The sequence below is a fragment of the Epinephelus lanceolatus genome, chromosome 8, assembly GCF_041903045.1.
Source record: "Epinephelus lanceolatus isolate andai-2023 chromosome 8, ASM4190304v1, whole genome shotgun sequence".
Lineage (NCBI taxonomy): Eukaryota > Metazoa > Chordata > Actinopteri > Perciformes > Serranidae > Epinephelus > Epinephelus lanceolatus.
In genome coordinates this window covers 20,615,826-20,630,254 of record NC_135741.1, presented here as the reverse complement: position 1 = coordinate 20,630,254, position 14,429 = coordinate 20,615,826, and the positions used below count along the sequence as shown (strand labels likewise).

The following is a 14,429-nucleotide window of genomic DNA, read 5'->3' as shown; positions in this document are numbered from 1 at the left end:
GACCTGAACCCAATCGAGATGGTTTGGGGTGAGCTGGACCGCAGAGTGAAGGCAAAGGGGCCAACAAGTGCTAAACACCTCTGGGAACTCCTTCAAGACTGTTGGAAAACCATTTCAGGTGACTACCTCTTGAAGCTCATGGAGAGAATGCCAAGAGTGTGCAAAGCAGTAATCAGAGCAAAGGGTGGCTATTTTGAAGAAACTAGAATATAAAACATGTTTTCAATTATTTCACCTTTTTTTGTTAAGTACATAACTCCACATGTGTTCATTCATAGTTTTGATGCCTTCAGTGAGAATCTACAATGTAAATAGTCATGAAAATAAAGAAAACGCATTGAATGAGAAGGTGTGTCCAAACTTTTGGCCTGTACTGTATATATATATGTACATATACAGTATATATATAGCCTATATATACGTGTCACACGTCTGTAACACGATGCGTGTCAGTTGCTCGCTGTGAGTCTCAGCGCAGTAAAATGGGCTTTTTTCAGATGATCAATTTACTTGACTTGACTTAGCCTATATTTTCGATAGGCTATTATTTTTTTTGTTATTGTATAATTGTTTTCAGTTAATCAGGCAAGTTTATTCTATTGAAATTTATAATAATTTTCGTATGACATGCGACATGAAAAATAACTGCCGGCAACGGCTGAATCTCCTTGTCAGGGCAGCATCCCTAGCAATGCTGGGCTACATAGCAACGGTCATTACACAGTAATATCAGACCTCTGAATGCCGCGACTGACCAATCAGAATACAGTGTAATACACATATATATACACGTATATATATATATATATATATATATATATACTGTATATGTACATATACAGTATATACATATAGCCTATATATATACGTGTCACACGTCCATAACACGACGTGTTGTTGCTTCAAGAGCTGACACTTTTGACCCTTGCGATCACATGACATGTCAATGCACGCACGTCTAATAACCACACGTCTAGGTGTGTGCAGGCATTGTACGCGCATTGCATGTGTAACAAGTACATGGTGATGGTTGCAGACGTAATGTACACGTATCAAGTACGCAGTGAATGCAGTGTGTGTGTGTTCGCTGATACGTTTCACCCCTCATACACACACACACATACACACACACACACAAACAAAAACATGTACAGTACAGGCCAAAAGTTTGGACACACCTTCTCATTCAATGCGTTTTCTTTATTTTCATGACTATTTACATTGTAGATTCTCACTGAAGGCATCAAAACTATGAATGAACACATGTGGAGTTATGTACTTAACAAAAAAAGGTGAAATAACTGAAAACATGTTTTATATTCTAGTTTCTTCAAAATAGCCACCCTTTGCTCTGATAACTGCTTTGCACACTCTTGGCATTCTCTCCATGAGCTTCAAGAGGTAGTCACCTGAAATGGTTTCCACTTCACAGGTGTGCCTTATCAGGGTTAATTAGTGGAATTTCTTGCTTTATCAATGGGGTTGGGACCATCAGTTGTGTTGTGCAGAAGTCAGGTTAATACACAGCCGACAGCCCTATTGGACAACTGTTAAAATTCATATTATGGCAAGAACCAATCAGCTAACTAAAGAAAAATGAGTGGCCATCATTACTTTAAGAAATGAAGGTCAGTCAGTCCGGAAAATTGCAAAAACTTTAAATGTGTCCCCAAGTGGAGTCGCAAAAACCATCAAGCGCTACAACGAAACTGGCACACATGAGGACCGACCCAGGAAAGGAAGACCAAGAGTCACCTCTGCTTCTGAGGATAAGTTCATCCGAGTCACCAGCCTCAGAAATCGCAAGTTAACAGCAGCTCAGATCAGAGACCAGATGAATGCCACACAGAGTTCTAGCAGCAGACCCATCTCTAGAACAACTGTTAAGAGGAGACTGCGCCAATCAGGCCTTCATGGTCAAATAGCTGCTAGGAAACCACTGCTAAGGAGAGGCAACAAGCAGAAGAGATTTGTTTGGGCCAAGAAACACAAGGAATGGACATTAGACCAGTGGAAATCTGTGCTTTGGTCTGATGAGTCCAAATTTGAGATCTTTGGTTCCAAGCGCCGTGTCTTTGTGAGACGCAGAAAAGGTGAACGGATGGATTCCACATGCCTGGTTCCCACTGTGAAGCATGGAGGAGGAGGTGTGATGGTGTGGGAGTGTTTTGCTGGTGACACTGTTGGGGATTTATTCAAAATTGAAGGCACACTGAACCAGCATGGCTACCACAGCATCCTGCAGCGACATGCCATCCCATCCGGTTTGCGTTTAGTTGGACGATCATTTATTTTTCAACAGGACAATGACCCCAAACACACCTCCAGGCTGTGTAAGGGCTATTTGACCAAGAAGGAGAGTGATGGAGTGCTGCGGCAGATGACCTGGCCTCCACAGTCACCGGACCTGAACCCAATCAAGATGGTTTGGGGTGAGCTGGACCGCAGAGTGAAGGCAAAGGGGCCAACAAGTGCTAAACACCTCTGGGAACTCCTTCAAGACTGTTGGAAAACCATTTCAGGTGACTACCTCTTGAAGCTCATGGAGAGAATGCCAAGAGTGTGCAAAGCAGTAATCAGAGCAAAGGGTGGCTATTTTGAAGAAACTAGAATATAAAACATGTTTTCAGTTATTTCACCTTTTTTTGTTAAGTACATAACTTCACATGAGTTCATTCATAGTTTTGATGCCTTCAGTGAGAATCTACAATGTAAATAGTCATGAAAATAAAGAAAACGCATTGAATGAGAAGGTGTGTCCAAACTTTTGGCCTGTACTGTATATATATATATATATATATATTACACAGCTCTATTAAATGCTGTATTCTGATTGGTCAGTCACGGCATTCAAAGGTCTGATATTACTGTGTAATGACCGTTGCTATGTAGCCCAGCGTTGCTAAGGACGCTGCCCTGACAAGGAGACTCAGCCGTTGCCAGCAGTTTCTTTTTTCTCTCCTCCCGATTTATTTTATAAATCAATAAAAATCGTATAATTAATCGATATTCTGTCTCAAATTATTTATTTAACTGATAATTTGCCATGTAATAAGCGGGATAATGTATAATGAGCTGGTGAATACTGGGAAAACGTCTCCCTTCAGGGGTATAGAACCCCTCCGCTATTCCCCTGTCGGGAGTTATTTTCCCAGTATTCTCCGGTTCATTATACATTATCCCTTACATATATACTGTACATATATATATATATATATATATATATATATGTATATATACAGTAGTATCTATCTATCTATCTATATTTTGCTATTAATTCTCATATATTGATGAATCTATGTATCTTGCAGCATGAGAACGCCTCTCTACAGATGTTTGACCACCTAGTGAAATGTAATGGCCTACAGCAGGAGATGAAGAAGTACGGCCTGGTGCTGCCTGTGGACCTGACCTTCGTCAAAGAGATGATTGTAGGACTGGACCCAGAGAAAGTTGATAAGGTTTGTTCCGAATCGCATACTTTATCTTTTTACTTCTAGTAGGTGCTGCAGCTGCTCCTAAAAAGTACGTTCTGTTGCATGCAGTATGAACACAGTCGGGACATACTACTTTCTCATAACATTACGCCCTGAACTTTGACCGTCTTGCTTTTATATCCGTTACCTTGGGGATACAGCAAATGCCACTCACCAAGTTCGCCAGAGATGGAGATCAACCCGTAGAGCTCTGCTGTTGTTACTTTGAAATGTATGTAGGCCTAGTTTAACTCAAAAGTTATGACTGCACAGGTTGTAGATTCTAACATATTATATTTGCAACAGTGAAATTACATCTGCAGTTCTCTTTAATTGTTATTTCCATCGTTATGTCCAATCGTTGTTTCTAATATTGATGATTATTTTGTTTTCTTCAACAGTTAATGTTCCTATTATTCCTGTTCCAATGGTCATACTCAAATGCACTGTCATCCCTCATTGGTACTCTGACAGGTGTCTATCAGCTGTCAAACAGGTGTCAATTAGCTGAAATCATTCAGTATCATTATTGCTACAGCAGCCAGTGTCTAATGCCACCAATGTGCTGTCATCTCTGCAGTGGCCATATGAAGGCCGTACACAGGACAAGTCCTTCCTCTATGAAATTGTGGCCAACAAAAGAAATGGCATTGATGTGGACAAGTTTGACTACCTTTCCAGGTGAGGCTTGTTGAATAGGCGCTGTAGAACAATTCACTATGTAATTCAAAGTGGTGAACTAGTGTGCATTATTTACTCTGCACAATTACAATATTTTGCTTGTTTCAACAACATGGAGCAATCTCCAGGGTGCTTTGATTAGTTTAATATAAGAAGCCTATTTTCTTCACGCATTTCTTTACTGTCTCCTCTCAGGGACTGCCACCACCTGGGCATCCAGAACAACTTTGACCATCTTCGCTTTCTAAAGTTTGCCATGGTGTGTGAGGTGGACAAGACGAAGCACTTGAAGCACATCTGCACGAGAGACAAGGTGCTGACTTTGCTATATCTGCTCTTTCAATGGCTTTTGAAGCAGCAATCTGTTTAGTTAGTTAGTTAGTTGTAACTAAAATACACATAATTCTTTAACAGGAGGTGTTAAATCTGTATGACTTGTTCCACACAAGGAATGGTCTCCACAGAAGAGCCTGTCAGCACAGAGTTCACTCTATCATAGAGAATATGTAAGTACTGACCCTTCTCAGGTTGGTACTGAAACAACATTTTGCTTTGTCTGCTGTCTGACGTATTTTATCTAATTTGCTTTACAATTGACTCTCTTGTATAATATACATTAGGTGATCACATATTGTATTTGATTATCCAGGATTGCAGAGGCCTTTGTAAAAGCAGATGAGCACATCCAGATAAAAGGCTCAGGAGGGAAGATGTTCACTCTCTCCACAGCCATAGATGACATGGAGGCCTTCACCAAGCTGACAGGTCTGTAGCTACCACTGTGTGCTGTAAGCTTGTGTTTTAACATTAATAGGCTACAGAGGGAAAAATGGGTGGTATACTATGGGGTGCCATTTTACTCAATATTAAATAAATACATAAATAAAGAAATCTGCTGATTAAATAAATATGTATGGCTATAAAATAGATCCTGAAAAACACAACTTAGGCAATAAATATATAAATGAATGTAAATGTAAACATCAGTAAATAATATCAGGCTTGCCAACTTTGGTCAGAGGACCGGTGTGAGATTTTAGTTTGATGTAATATCTGCTTGTGCGTGCGTGGTAATGAACATACATGGACACGGCGGCACGTTTTTGTTTTTTTTTTAACCTTAAAAGAGTTAATATGCACATGTGGCAAACAGAGGAAATGACTGTATGTTTAGACTACTTATTCATATCTATAGGCCTAAGCCCCACATACATCCATAGACGTATATTTGTTGCAGATCAAGGTCGATTTCATCAATCTATGGTAGTATAGTCATCTGCTTAAAAAATCCAGTAATATGTCCTGTTGTGACAAACAGAAATATTTCAAGGGGGATTCTCCCCCGAGAAAATTTTGAAATTCACACGGCGAAATCCTATTTTCATGCAATTTGATACAGAAATAGATAAATTCAAGGAATTTCAATGACCTGTGTACAGGGCTGGACTGGGACAAAAAAAATGACGACATTTATGTAGGCCTATCTTATTTGTACTTGCACACATTTTATTAAAAATTTAAATGATAAATCTTGTAGAGTTTCTTTGGCAAGTGCTTTCACCATAGGCATTGTGTACTCCGGGGCCATCTACTACCACCAGGATGTATATGAGAAGTGAATGAGCACATTGATTTTCTAGCCTTGGTACTCTCTTCCAGGGCACGTAGGGTACTACTGAGATTTATTTTAATTTTGGTAACAGCGTAATGTGTGTGTATGGCATTTCAACAATCAAAGTGGGCCGCCATGGACAAAAATGCCAGGGCCATTTATTGTCCCAGTCCAGCCCTGCTTTATACCTCCAGGGTTTCCGCAAATTATGACATTATGATCTCGCAATCTGACAATTCCAGCCGCTCGTATGCGCGCCACTGCAGTGCTGGCTGTTTGAAATTGATTTAAAATAATCAGCTGCCAGCCTTTTTTCCAGCGTTCGTCGTCATGAGAATTGGTTGGGCAGAGTGAGACCGTGAGATGGAAGGTGAATGCGTGTGTCATAAGCATGCAAATTGGCAACCCTGCAGTGGACCGACTACAATAGAAAGCATTTTATATTCTTGGCCATGAGCAGTTTAGTTACAGTATTGGGCTTGTGTGGTAAGCTGTCTTTTTTTTCTTTAAATCTTCATAACTTTCTGTCATTTCACTGAGGTACATGTTATATGATAGTATTTGTGTGTGATGCCTGCAGCACTACAGGAAAAATGCAAGATCATAACATAACCCTGTGTGGATGCCTAGACATATTGAATAAGCAAGACAGAGATTAGATTTAAGATTTGTTTCTATTTTCAAACACTATGTTTTTACTATTAACATCACCAGAAACAAGCTATTAGGTTGATGACTAACAGGTGTGTTTGGCTGGGGATGTCGGAGTGTAAAAATCATGTAAATGTCATCAAATCCAATAAAGAGCAGGGCAGAGAAGTAAGGCTGTTCTGAATAGCATTGTTTGGGCTGTAGAGATTCAGTAGTAATCAACAGTGAATATTTCAAGCTTTGACTGGGGGGGTGGTGCTCAACAAAAATGATCTTGTGATCTTTCCTTTTTTTTTTTGGTTTGCTCTTACTCACCTGTCTTCCACTCTGTTTTTCCCGTAGATCGTGTGTTTGAACAAATACTCAACTCTTACTCCCCAACGATGGCTGAGGCTAGGCAGATTCTCACCAAGACCATCTCTGAAAACCTCTCAGAAATTGTGAGAGCAACAAAATCTAAGCAACCCAGCGAGCCCACTAAGGTGTGCACTTTTGTCTTTATGTGCCGATATAGAATCGCACTTCTGTTTGACATGTTATCTATTTCACTGTAGCTATGAGAACACCAAAAACTGACTGTAAAGAGCAGATTTTGACCCCCTTTATACCTTGCATTAGATGCATCTCATGTCCAGATAGTATCTAGATATGATTTAACCTGATTAAACTGATTTACATCTGATATTAACATGTGTCTCCACTGTCCACATTGAGGTCCGATTGAGTTTTAATTGCTCTGTCCAGCTCAAACAACCGAACCAAACCAAACGGGCCCATGAGTGCAGAGGGTGGGTGCTGAGGGTGCCGCAGCACCCCCTTTTGACAGGAGGTGGAACAATACAGTCTGTAAATAATTGGCTATTTTACCATAACGAACAGGCTGTTTGAACACTGAAACTGAAAATTTAAACAGGATATGATTCTGGACCTTATTATGAATGTAGTAGAGAACAGAGCTAATCAATAGTGCGGAAAGGCTGAGAAAGACCAAATTGCCAGGAGAGTTTTGAAGTTGCTTTTTCGATCCATAACATATCTTGGACAAGAGGGACTTCCACTGTGGGGGCAAAGCCATCGGGATGAAGTTTTATGGCAGCCAATGACGGAGCTGAAGACAAGCGGGCATATGATTTGCTTAGAGGATGTGAGTTGTTGGAGCAAAATAATTCAAATGGTCGGGAGCTGGGCCAGTTAGCTCACAACCTCGCTCTTTTCCTCTCAAACGGACTTTCTTTGTCTTCCATTAGATATCAAAAACTCAAATACTCAGAGGTCAAAAAAAATCACTGGAGACACGTAGAATCAGATGCAACTGAGTTTAATGTGCTCGCAGGCAACAAACACATCACAACCCAATGAGTCAGCTCCGGAGCAAGACTGAAATTTCTTTGTTTGCGCACTTGTTTTTATTGTAAAGATTTTCTGCTGAGTCATCTCTTTCTTAATCCTTCCCACTTGGCTCTGATCATAACGATATCCCACCTCTGCTGAGTCACTTTTTCTCCTTTCATCCTACCACCATAATGGTGTCATATTTCTGCTGAGTAATGTTTTTCCTAGACAATCTAAGACCGCCTCCTCTTACTAGGGTCATTCTCAGGACAAGCTGTAATTCCCCTAATTTTCCACCAGTGTTTCTGAGCCCATCCTCATGCTATTTTTAGAAATGATGCCTAGGTACTTCTCCACCACAATGCTTAAATGCTCAGTGAGCGTGTGTGTCATAGGAATACATGAAATAATAAACCAGTGTGTAATTTGTCAATGCACAGAGTACACTGCTTCAACACGTATCTTTTAAAAGTCAACTAAAAGGTACAGTATATGTCTTCAGTAAATCAGTACATTACACTACAGAGTGGCTTCAGCTATGAGACAACTAGATGTCCAACACCATTCAAAATTAAGGGGGTCTTAAAAACATGTGACTTTGAGAAACACCACACAAATATGTCCATTTAGGGAGCACAAGTGATTGTGAATCAGTGTCACCTGTTCTGGTGCACATCAAAGTGGCAACAGGTGCAACAGAGAGGGAAAAGAAAAACAACCCCCAAAAAGGGAATGGTTTTACATGTGGTGGCCATAGACAGTTGCTCTCTTCTTCTCCTTCCTGACTGATTCTTCTCTAGTTTTGTGTTCTGCTAGTGAACTGGTAGCATGAGGTGGTACCTGCAGCCCAATCAGGCTGCACAGATAGTCCAGCTCCTCCAGGATGGCACATCCATGCGTGCAGCCGCAAGAAGTTTGCTGTGTCTCCCAGCACAGTCTCAAGAGCATGGAGGAGATACCAGGAGACCAGCCATTACACCAGGAGAGCTGGACAGGGCTGTAGAAGTGCATTAACCCAGCTGCAGGACCAGTATCTGCTCCTTTGTGCGAGGAGGAACAGGAGGAGCACTGTCTGAACCCTACAAGATGACCTCCAGCAGGCTACTGGTGAGCATGTTTCTGATCAACACGTATGCCCTGCCAGTCATCAGATTCCCCGCTGGTATAATAAGCTGGCCAAAGGAGGAGATAGAGGCCACTGATATCAAGACAATGAAGCCTCTCACAATGTATGGAGGGTTTCATCACAAGTCCAGCACCCTGAGACTGTGCACTAAGCAGAACGAGGGAGGCTGAGGACTCATGAGTGTCGGAGCCACTGTCCAGGACGAAAAAACCAAGATCCAGGAATACATTAGGAAGATGGCCCCCAAAAGATGAACTGCTAAGTGAATACCTCAGGCAGCAGAAATCTGAGGATGCAGAAGAGGAGGATGAACCATCATGAAGGGACAAGCCCCTTGATGGCATGTACCGCCGACAGCCACACCAGAAAGGACCCCATGTGCAGGCTGTGCAAAGATGCTCCTGGGATAGTTCAGCACATTTTTCCCTGGTTAATAGTTTTTTCTTTGTTATATACGTCAGAGACAGTCAGGAAGGCACCAGCGAGGTTGACAAGGATGAAACAGACCTATCTGATTAAAATGGCAGTGATTAACAGGACTGATTTATTACAGATGAGGGAGACACTCCAGTAGTGTTAGCATCTGATGAGAGAAAGACCACCATGTGCCCCACAGCTTCAGCGTCAGGTCAAGGAAAGCTGCTGAATGTAATGCTCATTATGTGGTTAAGTGCACATTGCTTGTTTCAGTGTTTTTTCAATTTAACATTGCCTCTATGGAAGTTGTGCCTGGATTCCAAAATCATAACATCAAACGTCACATAGACTACCCTACATATACACGAAGCCAGCTAAATGGCTTCATCCTCTTTTTAGTTGGCAAACAACCAAACTGCACATCACAGGCAACATCTGGTAAGGTGTGGGACAGAAACCAGGCCTGACAAGTCATTATTTTATGGTTGAAACATTGTCTGATGAAATCAAGATGATAAAGTTGTCCTGTGAACTTCCATACAGCCCCCGCCTGTGACTGGGCTACAGACACAGCTGGTTACTCTGCAGAGTGCCAGCCCATTGAACCTGCTTTCAGTTACCTCCTGCCTCCTGTGACAACCTATTTTAATACAGTCAATACAGCCGCTGTCAACTACATATGTATCTGGTGTTTTAATGTTATACATGAAGGAAAAGCTTGTTTTTGCAGTCAGAAAAATTGTGTACTAGTGTGGACAGAGAGCTGAAACCAAGAATAAATCTCAAATCTTTTGTCCCTCCCACTTCTTACCCTTTTTCCTCCCGTCCTTAGGAGCAGTTTGATCGTTGGAGAAAGGAATTGGCTCTGGAGAACGATGCAGGTGGTAACAAAATCCTCCCACCTGCACCTCTAAATCACACTGATAAACATGTGATGTCTTGTAGGTTTGATTTGTACAGAAATCAAAGTCTAAAAATCACAAGTTTCAGTTTTATGGGTGGCAGCAATGATGCACTTACAAAGGCAGGGAAGTAGAGGACTGCAAGCTGGTAAACAGGGACGTAAACAATGCAGGTTTAAACTTTGAAGAAAAGGTGGATTTGCCACATTTGTGAGAGCACATGGATACACACAGTGAGTTTTTGATAACACTGAATGTAAACAGAACTTTTGTTTGTTTACAAGGAAACTCCACAGGGCACCTGGGACTATGTAGTTGAGAGCTATTATTAAGTCTGTTATTTCTTTTAACATAGTCTGTTTGTTTGGTAATCTGAGCCTTAAAAACTAGAACAATATCACTGGTGTTACTTTAAATAACCTCCAGCATCTGTATGAAGAGAGGGTCACCTGTAAAGCTCGGTCTATGGTCTCAGACTCTCAACATCCCCTCCATGTTGAGTTTAAGATACTTCCATCAGGGCGGAGATTTTGTCTCCCTAATTGTAGCACTCAGTGTTACAAATCATCCTTTGTTCCGTCTGCGATAGCTTATCTTAACCAGCAGTGACCAGTGGTTGTCTTTGATTTATCCCTGACAGTGTGTGATTCTGGATTCTGTATGTTGTGTATTTGTACTGTCTGTTTTATTTTAATTGTGACTACTCTCTGAATCCCAAATTGCCCCCCCAGTGACATTTCAGTTTTACCTTACTTTACCTTATGCTATAGCCAGCAAAAACTATTCATCGGTAACATTTTAATATGAAAAATACCCACATCAAATTATGAGATTCAAATCCATTCCTGCCATTTAAAAATCATTGCTTGTTCAGAGAAGTAATCTGATTTGTAACATGACAGGATGGCTGTCTTTGGCCTCATCCATTGTGCTTCACAGCTTGACAATTTAAGAATTTAACACTGAGACTGATACACACAAGGAGGGGCACAAATACCTGACACTTGACAATCACTCTTCTTGTTCTTGGGAACATCAGGGACCTCAATATTTAAAGATTTACACACACAAGAGTCATGACCACGTCTCTCATATGGTAGTAGCCAGCTAGTTAGCAGGACATGCTAATAATTGCAGGTACATTAAACACTCTGTTTAATCTCTTCCTTACACTTTTACACTTGTGTTATTGGTTAAAGGCTAAAGGAAGACACAACCCTCCAAACTATAAATGCAGAGTAATGCTCTCCCTATAGCCCTATGCACATTGCTTCAGCACATGGAGAAATCTAAACTTGCTGAGCCTAGTTACTGTTGCTCAGCTATAAATGGACTATGGGGTTTAGCAAATGGTCAGTTGAGAACAGTAGCAATTTGCTAAAGATTAATCTTGTTTTTTCATTGTTAATAAACGAATGAAGTAGATTTAATTTTATCACGTTTATATTGTTAAATTTTTAGGTATGCCTCTCAGTTTATGATGTCATTTGTTTATTTGTGAAACACTATGAATGATCTTGACCTTGTCTTTGGTTTATTTTTACTCAGCTGAAGAGGTTGTGATTGAGAAATTGCTCAACTCTTCCTCTGAGAAGCTGGTTGACTCGAGGCGGGAACTACACAAGATTATCTCTGAAAAACTCATCAAGTTTTGGAGCAAACCAAACTCTGAGAAACCCACCCAGGTATGCATCAATGTCTTTGCGTGTCTGTATAGCATCACATTTCTGTTTGACGCATTATCTTTTTCACTGAAGCTATGAGGACACTTAATATTATGAGAGCAGATTTTGTTGTAACAAAGCTGAATGTTGCGCCGCTTTTGTGGTTGATAAGTGCAGATTGCTTGTTTCTGGTGCCTCTTTCATTTTATATTGCCTCTCTGGGTGTTGAGCCTGGATTTCACATGAACTACAACAAATTCCTACCAGTCATAATTTCTAGAAATAGAATTTAGAGGATTTGATAGCAGTGTAAGCAAAATCATGGGACCAAATGCCACTTAGACTACATACATACCAAGCCAGCATTTTTAAAAACACAGTATTTCTGTGTGAAAATGACTTGTGTCCACACATTTGCTATTTGTTTTCATAGAGACCTCTGCCCACAGTGAAACTGTAACAAAACAAACAGCTAAATGGCTTCATCCTCTTTTTAGTTAGCAAACAACTTAACTGCACATCACAGGCAACATCTGGTAAGGTGTGGGACAGAAACCAGGCCTGACAAGTCATTATTTTATGGTTGAAACATTGTCTGATGAAATCAAGATGATAAAGTTGTCCTGTGAACTTCCATACAGCCCCTGCCTCTGACTGGGCTACAGACACAGCTGGTTACTCTGCAGAGTGCCAGCCCATTGAACCTGCTTTCAGTTACCTCCTGCCTCCTGTGACAACCTATTTTAATACAGTCAATACAGCTGCTGTCATCTACATATGTATCTGGTGTTTCAATGTTATACATGAAGGAAAAGCTTGTTTTTGCAGTCAGAAAAATTGTGTACTAGTGTGGACAGAGAGCTGAAACCAAGAATAAATCTCAAATATTTTGTCCCTCCCACTTCTCACTCTGTTTCCTCCTGTCCTTAGGAGCAGATTGATCGTTGGAGAAAGGAATTGGCTGAATTGGATGGTAACAAAATCCTCCCACCTGCACCTCTAAATCACACTGATAAACATGCGATGTCTTGTATGTTTAATTTGTACAGAAATCAAAGTCTAAAAATGACAAATTTCAGTTTTATGGGTGGCGGCAATGATGCACTTACAAAGGCAGGGAAGTAGAGGACTGCAAGCTGGTAAACAGGGACGTAAACAATGCAGGTTTAAACTTTGAAGAAAAGGTGGATTTGGCACATTTGTGAGAGCACATGGATACACACAGTGAGTTTTTGATAACACTGAATGTAAACAGAACTTTTGTTTGTTTACAAGGAAACTCCACAGGGCACCTGGGACTATGTAGTTGAGAGCTATTATTAAGTCTGTTCTTTCTGTTAACATAGTCTGTTTGTTTGGTAATCTGAGCCTTAAAAACTAGAACAATATCACAAGTGTCTACAAGTGATTACAAGTGTCGTCCAGAACCACGTGGTCGTGGAGAGAGGGAATGGATGCAGCTTTGGTCAGCAGTTGAGAAAGAAAAGATTTTGCCTGTGGAATTATGTGGATGGCGTAATTGAGGTGCCCGAGGAGAGCGAGCAGCTGGCGTTTGGTGCACCTGTCTGTCAGAAGATAATTAGACGAGAGCAGCGAGATGCGCTGCACTTTCTCCAAGGGCAGTGAAGCCTGGAATGACATTGAGTCCAGAGTGATGCCCAGAAACTCGATGGATGTGCCAGGTCCTGAAGTTTTTTCTTCGGACAGAGGGACACCGACGTCGGAAAATGCAGACGTAAGTGTAGTGAGATCATGGCGAGGAGGTGAGGACGGGGGAGTCACGACAAGAAAATCATCCAGGAGATGAAGGACGTAGGGGAGCCTGTAATTGTTAGAGAGGATCCAGCATAGAGCCTCGGATAAAGAGTCAAATATTTTGGGACTGCTCTTGCAGCCGAAAGTGAGACGCACGGAGAAGTAGTAAGCCCCCTTCCAGAAGACACCGAAATAACACCAGAAGTCGGGGTGAATGGGCAAGACCTTGAATGCGCTAGTGATATCAGCCTTAGACAGCCATGCTCCGTGTCCCGCCAGACGAATCAGTGCCATGGCGTGGTCAATGGTGGCGTACTGCATGGAGAAATCCGGGCTAGGAATAATGCTGTTGATGCTCGGGATGTCGGAGCCATGTGGGGACGACAGGTCAATGATCAGCCTCTTTTTCCCCCGAGTATTTGCGTGTGGCGACACCGATGGGACTGATACGGAATATGGAGAAAGGAGGATGATCATAAATCCCTCCGTGACTTCTTTTGCCAGTAATGTGTCAACAGTGTCGGGCTCCGTGAGAGCGGATTGAAGATGAGCTGGGCTAGGTCTATATAATTACCGGACAGTATTTGCTGGCGCAGTGAGTGCGAAACGGGTGAGGGGCAGTGAATGGCAGAGGCTGGCGGAGCTGGTGGTGTGGCTGTGGCTAGAGTGTAGACGGCAGCAGAGGAAAAAACATTAGGGTGTTGGGGAAGGGGGGGTAAGAGAGACACGTCGGAAAGAGAGTGGAAGGCAGTGAAACACCCGCCGGAGGAGCCTGTTGTGCTGCAGGACGGGGCTCCTGGGCTGCGAACAGGA

General features: G+C 41.7%; 2 protein-coding genes across 2 annotated transcripts; both read left to right on the top strand.

The window, feature by feature from the left end:
* Window positions 1-1,041: 1,041 nt before the first annotated feature.
* On the top strand, window positions 1,042-4,527 carry LOC144464194 (deoxynucleoside triphosphate triphosphohydrolase SAMHD1-like). The gene is made up of 4 exons (XM_078170407.1): window positions 1,042-1,056; window positions 3,312-3,461; window positions 4,057-4,157; window positions 4,353-4,527. Exons 1-4 carry the CDS (start codon window positions 1,042-1,044, stop codon window positions 4,525-4,527), a joined length of 441 nt encoding a protein of 146 aa, XP_078026533.1.
* Window positions 4,528-4,575: 48 nt separating this feature from the next.
* LOC144458300 (deoxynucleoside triphosphate triphosphohydrolase SAMHD1-like) lies at window positions 4,576-13,171 on the top strand. Its single transcript, XM_078170406.1, has 5 exons — window positions 4,576-4,663; window positions 4,807-4,922; window positions 6,763-6,902; window positions 12,792-12,834; window positions 13,137-13,171. Coding segments are annotated over exons 1-5 (336 nt in total). The 5' UTR covers window positions 4,576-4,661.
* Window positions 13,172-14,429: the final 1,258 nt, after the last annotated feature.